The sequence below is a fragment of the Cetorhinus maximus genome, chromosome 26 (genome assembly GCF_964194155.1).
Source record: "Cetorhinus maximus chromosome 26, sCetMax3.hap1.1, whole genome shotgun sequence".
Taxonomy (NCBI): Eukaryota; Metazoa; Chordata; class Chondrichthyes; order Lamniformes; family Cetorhinidae; genus Cetorhinus; species Cetorhinus maximus.
In genome coordinates, this window is record NC_135904.1 from 5,120,213 (window position 1) to 5,130,403 (window position 10,191).

At 40.8% G+C, this 10,191-nt stretch overlaps 1 protein-coding gene across 1 annotated transcript in view; it reads right to left on the minus strand.

Moving 5' to 3' along the window:
- The window catches only part of wdr93 (WD repeat domain 93), a 57,493-nt gene extending 49,531 nt beyond the window's left edge, over positions 1 to 7,962 (minus strand). Inside the window, exons 1-5 of the mRNA XM_078530011.1 lie at positions 7,844 to 7,962; positions 5,378 to 5,676; positions 4,482 to 4,683; positions 3,349 to 3,413; positions 1,656 to 1,734 (exon numbers count right to left, since the gene is read on the minus strand). Coding sequence (XP_078386137.1) covers positions 1,656 to 1,734; positions 3,349 to 3,413; positions 4,482 to 4,683; positions 5,378 to 5,638 — 607 coding nt within the window. The 5' untranslated portion in view covers positions 5,639 to 5,676; positions 7,844 to 7,962. The remainder of the gene's footprint in view (positions 1 to 1,655; positions 1,735 to 3,348; positions 3,414 to 4,481; positions 4,684 to 5,377; positions 5,677 to 7,843) is intronic.
- Positions 7,963 to 10,191: the final 2,229 nt, after the last annotated feature.

Here is a 10,191-nt window from a genome sequence, read left to right on the forward strand (position 1 = left end):
GATGAAACACAAACAAACAGTCTTGAGTCGTGAGAACCAAGATCTTTGCGTACGTGTTTTAATTTTGATTGGATAATATAATTATGTATACATCCTTTAAAATAATTGGTTAGTAAAATCACATGTTTATGTACTCAATAGGATAGTGTTAACATGGGACCTTTGTGTCGGTTACCAATTGGATATATTCAAATGTACTCAAATGTATTATGATAAGAAAAGGTACAAAAGTAATGAAATGTAATCAGTCTGGGAACTGGGTCTTCATTCTCAGGAATGATTGTGGATCCCTTGCATATGCTTGAATAAAACCGGTTAAAGGAAGCCTGAGTCTCTGTGGTCGCTGTGTGATCGGGGATTGTAACTTCTCCTCTTCAACTGGCCTATGTGGTAGTTGCTGGATTGGAGGGGAGGACCTTCTTCAAAGGCTATGATAGAAATTTGCAACATGGAATTTTGATAAATTGTTTATGACAGGGTTGAAGGATTAGGTGCAGGAAAGAGCAACAAGAATAATCCTACATTTAGGAGAGGATTGAATGAGTTACAATAACTCATTCTTAACACTACCGATGCTCACTAAAATAGGTAAAACAATAAATATCTTTGATAGGGTAAACCCTGAATTAATAGTACTTTAAAATAACTTAGGATAGCAGGATCAAGGTGAGGAGGGCAGTAGCTCAGCTGGCTGAAACGTTAGTGTGTGGTTCAGAATAATGCAGGGATCAATCCCCATTCCAGCTGAGCTAGACTTGAGACTTGTCTCCTTGCCCTACCCCATCGCAAAATCATAGCATAAGCCATGGTTCAGCAATACTCGAATAATCAAGGATGCTACCTGGCAAAGAACAGGATCAAATGCCATATAATGCAAAATAGTGAAAAAATATATTTAGACTGAATACCAGAAGAATTTCTTTCCACAAAAAATGTTTGGAATAATCTGCCAGGCTGAGGGGTATAGCCAGATAATAAGGGAGCTCAAAACACAGTTGTATGATAGTTAGGAAGGGTTGAGGATCTTCTGTGGTCAAATAGCCCATCCTGGATCTTGATTTTTCTCATCTTATGTTTGTTTCAGTCATATTCAACTACAGTCTGAAAGAAGGAGATGGTCCCCTTAGAAAATTGAAGAAACGGGCAACACAAATATGTTACACAGGGACAGGACTAGGCCGTTCAGCCCCTCGAGGTTGTTTCACCATTCAATCACATATAGCTGATCTGTACCTCAATTCCATTTATCCGCCTTTGATCCATATCCGTTGTGGCCTTTACAACAAAAATCTATCAATCCCAGTCTTGAATATTTCAGTTGACCTAGCATTCTGAGCTTTTGAGGAAGAGAATTCCAGATTTCCACTCTGCTCTGTGGGAAAATGTGCTTCCTGATTTCACTCCTAAATCCCCAAGCTCTAGTTTTAGGATTGTGCCCCTTTATTTTTGCTGAGGTACAAAGTACGAAAAGAAAGAACGAACTTGCATTTATATAGCATGTTTCTGAAGATACCTAAAATGCAGCAAACTAGTGAATTATTTTGAAGTGTCGTCGATAGTGTTAAGTATGCAACCCAAAGAGCAACGTATTGAATAATCAGACAAAGTAATAAATGAACACTTAGGAACATTCAAGAATTCAGAGAATGCTTTACCTTCAAGAGTTAGTCCAGCATAATCTCCACCTTCTGATAACTCAAATTTACTACAAGTGATTTTTTCACTTACATTATCCTAAAAAAAAAGATAAAATCTATTTTGTTTCATGAAAACAAGACAAAGATTTACCTTTTTGAGGTTTATTTGATATGAGTTTCATTGCATTGAAACATTTAAATAGTAACAAACTACCAGAAAGCATAGCATGCAGATTTGATTACAAAAATTAGATCTCAGGTTGTTTAATTAGACTGTTAGCCTCAAATGTTCAAGCCAATGAACATATAAGTACCATTATGTTTTTCTTTTGCTGAACTTTTTATGCCATTGAAGGTTTACTAACTCAACACTGAGGAATAAGAGGTTATTATTTTGGACAGACCAAGAGGAGTGTACCCTTTTTTGTGGGGCACGGAGGAGCCCACAAGCTTTACAATTACATTGGCGGTAGGGTTGCCAACTCTGCTTGGACCATATTCTGGGAACTTCCATTGTATGTGTTTCTGCCTCCAAGGACCCTGACACCATGCTCCCATCATTCGTTGCCTGACACATCAACTTGTGTGGTAATTGGTCAGTAATGATGACTGCAATATCAACTATCTCCTGCAATGCGTGGTTTTACTGGTTTGAGCACCCAGGTACAAGAACCAGATTCCTCCTTTCTCCCATGAAGCCTTGGTGCTTGTTGTGAGTTTGATTGGAGTAAAACAGGAGGAGAAAAATGTCCCTATGGCTTTTCTTCTGGGTTGCTCAGGGTAATTGCCCAAGGAATTAATCTTCAAGTCTGGGACAATTTGGAACACTACTTGGAAGGCTTTTTGAATCAGCAGATCAGAAGCTACCTGGCAGCAAAATCTTTGTCACTTCCCTGCTCAGACCCAAATTAAAATGCAGTTTGGGTGCTCTTGATATGACAGGATCCCAATTTGAAAAAATTCATAAGGCTTCAGCCTGCTTTAGGCGAGCATCTGATCCTCTTGCAAAATTCTGCATGTTAAAATGGTCAAAGGGACAAGTAACCTACTCAATTTTAACCACCCACGCGCCTGGCTTCCACCATGTGGATAGAGTTAAAATAGACCCCAGAGTAAAACTCTCTCTATTCCACCCACCAATTTGACTTAACTACCCTGTCACCAACACAGCCTCCTCAGGGCATCACAAAACTGTGGTTCTTCTTTCTTCCACACCTAGCAATCCAAACTAACACACAGTAAGACATATGGTATGAGGAATGTTTAGAGATGTGAATCAAGTCCATTTGAGCAAAAGCAATAACCAAAATCAACTCATGGCTGAAGAATACCAACTATTGGCATTTTCCTTCTTTATTCCAACAATTTTCATTCTATCGCCACTCTTCTCCTGAAGTTTTGATACCTTCCCATGGTGCAGTTCCAAAGGTGCAGTGTGATTTCTTGCCATTTTTCATCAGTGACTACTGAGTGGGGAAGGACATCAGAATTGGCCCTAGGCACATGCACAGGTATTTCCAGAAAGGGCCACAGGATAGCACCTCCTAAAACAAGGTTGCTGAGACCAAACATGTACTGCCTCAGCTGGATTCAGCTGACTCTGCACATAACAGGTCCAAACGTGTTACCTTCCTGGTCTCTATGATTCATTAAAAAAATATATATTTTGGTCATTATAATTCAATAGCTCACATGATAGAAGATGACTTACATATGCATTGAAAACTTTTATCAAAGAAAAGGTGTCCCTGTAAGAAAAAAGAAGGCGTGCAACACCTAAAACACAAAAGGAGAAAAAAATAGGATTATGAGGCAAAGTACTATTGAACCCAGGCTTGAAGAGAAAAGGATTTGTATAGTAGGCATGAAGCACTATAATAATGTATTACAAATGCACATATGTAAAGAAAAACTGAATGCTGTAAATCTGCAATGAAACAGAAAATGCTGGTAATGTGCAGCAGGTCAGCTGTATCTGAAGGGGAAAAAAAGGTGTATCGTAAGAAACTATATTTTCATTCAAAATATTCCACCTATTACAGTTCCTTCACTGTCGCTGGATCAAAATCCTGGAACTCCCTCCCTTACAGCAATTGGGCGTACCTACACCACATGCACTTCAAGGAGGCAGCCCAATACCTTCTCAAGGTTATGGGCAATAAATGCTGCATTTGCCTACATCCCATGAACAAATTTTTAAAAACTTACTAGATGCTTTTTTTTAATTGCTATTTTAGCAGTGAACTGGGGACCTTTCAATGAGGTCCCACCATGTGTTCAAATCATTCTAATTATGGGGTGGGTGTAGCAAACAGCAGGGTGGAAAGTATCAGTTTGGACTGGTCTGCTGAAGCCACTGGACCACCAAACATCAAGAAACTATGCAACAGGTTTGGAGTGTAACCATGGAGTTACTCCACCATGCATAAGGATGACCTATTGTAGCAAGTGTTCCATAAATGATACAATAATTCAAGAGGAGTAATCAGATGTCATTAGCAATATAACTTTCCATTCCAAGAGTGCAGGATTGATGCACTACTCCTCATGAGAAGAGGTGAACAGATCCCCTATCTCATCCTGCAGGAGCGACAAGACTCAGGGGTTACCAATTAGACATTACTTTATCTCAAACTGTGCTGGACTCTCACCTTATGAACAAACTTAGTGGAGCTTTGAAAAAGTCACAAACAGAAAGCCTGCTGATCTGCATTCACTGAATAAACTTGTACATTAAGTATAACAAAGGAAACAGAGCCCCCCAAAAAATCAGAGTCTTGCCAAGAGGAAGGGAGAAATTTAGGAGAATAAACTTATAAACAATAAGTATTTTCAAGCAAATACCCATGTCATCCAGAGCAGCGAACAGATAAAGCTGGCATCCAACGAGTCTGACTTGAAGGGCAACAATCTCAATACCTTCCATCTTCCAAACAGATCTAATAGTATGATCCTCCATGTTCAGAACTGCCACACCTTCAGACAGGCCAGCAAAGATATAATTTCCATCCACAGGATTTGCAAAACAGTTTAAATTGCCAGGAAGCTGTCCAAACATAAAGGAGATAGAAATCAGAATCTATAAGTCAGCACTGAACATCTTTCTGGCCAAAGATATTTTCATTGCTGAAACGTTTACTCATAGCATAAATCAGCGGCAAGATTCAAAGATACTGAGTGAACTACAACCTTCCTTATTCTCCAGCAATGACATCTCTTCACATTAATGAATTAAAAGAAAATTCACCAAAAAAAAACATACACCACATTCTGACAATGTCTCCGAACTGCAATAAGTCGTGGCAATAGTTAAAGCTACCTCTTATCTACCTCACATATGACAAACAGACATTTAGGTGAAGTACCGTAGGTCTGCTGGTGCTCATGGCACTGTACTCCAGCATCAATCAGCGTCTTTACGAAAATGTAAAAAAAAATGTTAAAGAGACAAATATTAAAGGTCAAAATGGTGGGGGTGGGGGGGAGCAAGCAGGAGTGGGATTAACATGGAGAAAAAAAATGGAAGTGGACTTGATGAACCAAATAGTTATTTTGTGCGCTGTAACATGCCATGATTTTATGAATCAGCTGCAGAACTTGTGACCTCTGCATTTTTAGCATTTCATGAGTTGCTTGATGTAGCCACAGACCAACACCTAACCAATTAGCTACAGAAAATATGACCAAATGGATGCAGAATTGAATAGTGACATTTGCTGGATTACAGTACACTCACCCACCTGAATTTCCTCTGATGATTCATGAGTAGGTGGTTTTATCTTTAGCTTTTCGGCTTCTCTTTCTGCTTCCCTTCTTTCAATACTTTCCCAAGCACTGTCAATGATGCAGCCAATTAATTTATCGATCATCCTGAATGGTTGGGGCAACTCGTCGCGCCTCTGATCTGGATCTTTCAGGTAATAGTCATCTTCATCATCTTCATTCCAACTGTGTTCGGAAGGAGTTGGAACGTTGAGATATTTCTTGCTGTAGCTCAGCATTCTCTTGAATGTCCACAGCCTCACAGTCCTTCAACACTCTGAAACATGACCAGACCATTTGAATTGTCTTCCCACAGACTTTCTTTTCTTGTTCCATCCAAAAATCAAATCCTACATTTTTATTCACTCTGTTGAATTCAGAACTCATCCCATCATTTCAAATCCTAATTCATTTTACCCCATACCTCAAAATTGCAGAAATCCCTAACTCTTACCATATTCCCTTTCTTCTACAGTACCAGGCTTTTCTCAAGGAATCAAGGGATAGTGGGAGCAGGCAAGAAAGTGAAGCTAAAGGCAAAGATCAGCCGTGATTGTACTGAATGGCAGAACAGGCTCGACGGACCTTATAGTCCACTCCTGCTCCTATTTCCTATGTTCTCAAAAATAAACTTAAGGCTTTGAGCTTTCTTCTTTGGGGTCTGGATTCATTCCAGCATAGACAGGTAGAATGAAAGTTTCTTCTGTCTGCTAGCTATATAAATCTTAGGTGAAATGACTTTGGACAGTCTCAATTCAGTTCTTAGTGGTAATGGATACATAGTTTATGTCAAAATAGCCATCTCACTCAGACAGGACACAAAATGGCTAGTGTGGAAAGTGGAAAATTTTCACACAGACAACGTTGGGAATGTTCTTTTGAGGCTGGAATTGACTTATTTTGTTTGGCCAAGTTAAATGGAGCTTTACTCAGCATCTAATTATATTGTACCTGATATAGCACCCCATGATACTGACACGTGTTTGTGCAGTAGAAAGTGCACTGTTCCTGTGAACTGGCGTCCCTTGCCTTGATAAGTGTAAAATTCACAAGAAAAATATTTGCCCACTTGATTATTTTTCCTATTCTCTTCAACTGTGCTGTTGCTTGGCACTATGTGGCTAGATCCTTCGCTTTGGCTTCCAATACAAAAAGGATATCATAAGAGCTAACTGAGTTTGCAGCAGTCAGTCTGTGCTTCTCATAGAAGCAAAAATAATTCCTGAACAACCCTGCCAGCTGGTGAAATATTCAGAGGAAAGCACCAAGACCCATATTATCCAATTGCAGCTACAGAGAAAAATGCATTATTATTCAAAGGGCTACTGCTTTAGGTTATGGAACAAATTAACCTGGAGAAGCTTGCAATATTGCTGATATTTTTGATTTAAGGCTGAAGTAATAGTAAGCAACATTCAATCATAATAAACAAACTTAGCTTGCCAAGAAATGCAATGCTTGTGCCAAACTAATTTTGGATTAGGAGTAGATCACAGGGAATCCATTTGGAATGATCTGTACCAAACCCCATTTACATTACACAGTCATTCATTATTCTGAAAAAAAGAAACTCACACAAACAACAACAATGTATATTTATACAGTACCTTTAAAGTTATAAAATGCGCCACAGCACTTCCAGGAGCCTTATAAAACAAAATATGACATCTAGCCACATAAGATGATATTGGACTGGATCCTTTGATATCAGGAGCAACGATGCACTGAATTTATACTGCTGGTACCCATTGGAACCCTGAGGAAGTCCTGACGTGCGCACAATGTAATTGCCTGGCAAGTTTAAACTTCCAATGGGCTGATTTACGCTGCCCAGGACCCTCTGTGAATGTCTCTTACACCAATCTCATGTTGGAGACTTCGGCTAGATGCACGTTACTTACCCAGATACTTACCCCAGAATTGTTACACTTTTTTATCTCTGGTGTAACTCAGTAATTGACAATGCAACCCAAACCACCAAACCCCACACATACCCCCGACATCCCCAACCAGCCTCTTCGACCTGACCCCCCCCACACCCCCTGACCCAACTACCCATATCCCAACCCATCTACCCACATCCCTCCATGACCCGACTACCTGCCTCCCCAGACCGAACTGTGTACCACCTGACATGACCCAAATACACACACCCATTCCCAACCCAACTATCCAATCCCAGACTACCTTCCCCAATCTGACTACCTACTCCCATCCCACCACCCACTCACCCATTCACTCCACACACACACCCACTTACTCACCTACCCACTCACTTGCCTACCCACTTCACCCACGTATTCACCCACCCATTTACCCACTTACTCACCGACCCACTAACTCATCCATTCACCAACCCACTCACTCACTCACTTATTCCACCCACTCACTCGCCCACCCACTCACCTACGCACTCACTCACCTACTAATCCCACTAAACTTACCTGAAAACAGCAGCTGATGTCATAACAAGAGGGCTTGGCCTCTCCACTGCTCCCCTTCACTAGACTTCTCCTTGATTGCTGCACTGAGGCTTCATTGTTCCAGCCGGGATCAGAAGTTCTGGTTGGAAGGGCACAAGAAAGTAAGCACGCGATGATCTCTGCAGTCAGCAGTGATACATGCAACATCACCGCTAATTGGAAGATCTGGGCCAGGTCAGATGATCAAAAGTTTGGTTAAAGAAGTAGTTTTAAAGAGTTTCTTAAAGAAGGAAAGCGAGACATAAAGGTGGGGAGATGAAGTGAGGGTATTCCAGAGCTTAGGGCCCATGCAACTAAAGGTGCAATGATTAAAATCAGGGATGCTCAAGAGGCCAGAATTGGAGGAGCGCAGATATCTCGGAGGGTTGTCTGGCTAGAGGATATTACAGGGATAAGGAAGGGCGAGATTATGGAAGATTGTGAAAACAAGGATGAACATATTTTGTATAAATGTGATTAGACTTCTAAAATATCCAGTTCTTGGCCAAACTTAATAGTAAATGGACTAACAAGCTTAAAATTGGCATACATTGTGCCCCTTGTTCAGGCATAAAATGGAACAATGCTGACAAATTTAGCAATGGGATGACCTGTATCTAATGTGTGTCTTTACTTGTGCCACTGCTAAATATGTCAGATACATATTTTCGACATTGTATCTTGCACATGTTAATTAACCACCTATAGCCTGTTTAAGGACTCCTCTGGGAAATTTGTTTGAGGAACAGGCTGGTGTCAGCTCTTCCTTGCTTGGGATTGCAAAGTGGCTTCTGCAGCTGCCAATGAAAGGTAAGTTTTTAAAAAATTAAAAATACTCTTTTGTGAGACCAGGAGGAATAAAAATGCTCCCCTGGCTCCACAACCCCTATGATAAGATCACAGATTAAACCTGGAGTACTTCTTGTCTATATGGCTCACCCATCTCCACATTTGATATTGCATCTATCCACTGAACCATTTAAAGAAGTTAGGATAGTGCCCCAGGTGAAGACTCGATAGGCCAAGTCGCCTCCTTTTGTGCTATACTATTCTGATTTAATTACATAGCGAGGGAAAGGATCTCAAGAATATTGGCAATTTCCCACGACTATCTGAATGAAAAGTTTAGATTAAAAGTCTGATTTGTTTAACTAAAAGGCAGAAGTTAATTTCTATCTTAGTTTACTGGGAGAGCCATAGCACTTGTTATCTTGGCATCAGTCTTGGTGCTGACACATAGAAGATAATGAAGTTCACATTGATCTCCAACACTTTGTATGAGGGAAAGTGTAGATTAAGTGTAACTTTCTATCACCTCAAACAACATATGGAGAAAGTCTACAATGAGAGGTACGGCAAAAGGTGTCAAAAGTGGTCCTTAATTTTATATAAGGAGTGCCATCTCCTTTCATGAATAAATGGTGCAGGAAGAGCACTAACACTGATGTCTTGAGTTGGGTCATTTCCTTTATTGCAAATGAAAATTAGCTGTGAACCTTAATAAGGAATAGTGTTTCAGTGCCCAGTTTACACATTCTGATGCATTTAAGGGAAGCCAGAAAGTACAGAGGAGAAAGAAAGGAATGTAAGATAAGTCGATAGAGTGCGAGGAAGCTCATGTGGAGCATAAACACTGGCATAGACCTGTTGGACAGAATGGGGTTTTTCCTCTCTCTCTCTCTCTCTCTGCGCTGTAAATCCTGTCAAATAAGTTCAATCTCAGACATGCAGCTGTCAAACTGGGCAGCAGGCACCCGCAATCCTTCCGCGGTCTCGGGGAGCGAGCACAGCATCAACCAGCACCCTGAAAACTAAACTAAAATAAAAACTTACAGCTTCCCCAGAGGTCCGAAAGGTTGCGGATTCAGAAGCTTGGGCAGTGGGGCCGCTGCCGCGACGCCATCGTTTGTGGGGGGGTGGGGGGGGGGAGGCGAAAGGAGGTTTTAAAATGACCGAGGAAAAGATAAAGGGGAGAAACACAGAAAATAAAATTAAAAAAAAAACACAGACAAAATTAATTTTAAAAAAAATCAAAACGTCCACCACCAGCGGGTTAAGACTTTTTTTCACCCCCTCTTATCCCGGGAATGAGTGACAGGAATTGCTCAGGTTCTTCTCCCTCAGGGCTCCCGGTTGTCGATGCCGCTGGTCGCTAGGATACCGGGACCGGAAGTACGGTCGATGCCGCTGGTCGCTAGGATACCGGGACCGGAAGTACAGTCCAAAACAAAAAAAATAAAAACAAAAATAAAAATACCTGGAAAAACTCAGCAGGTCTGACAGCATCTGCGGAGGGGAATACACAGTTAACGTTTCGAGTCCGTGTGACT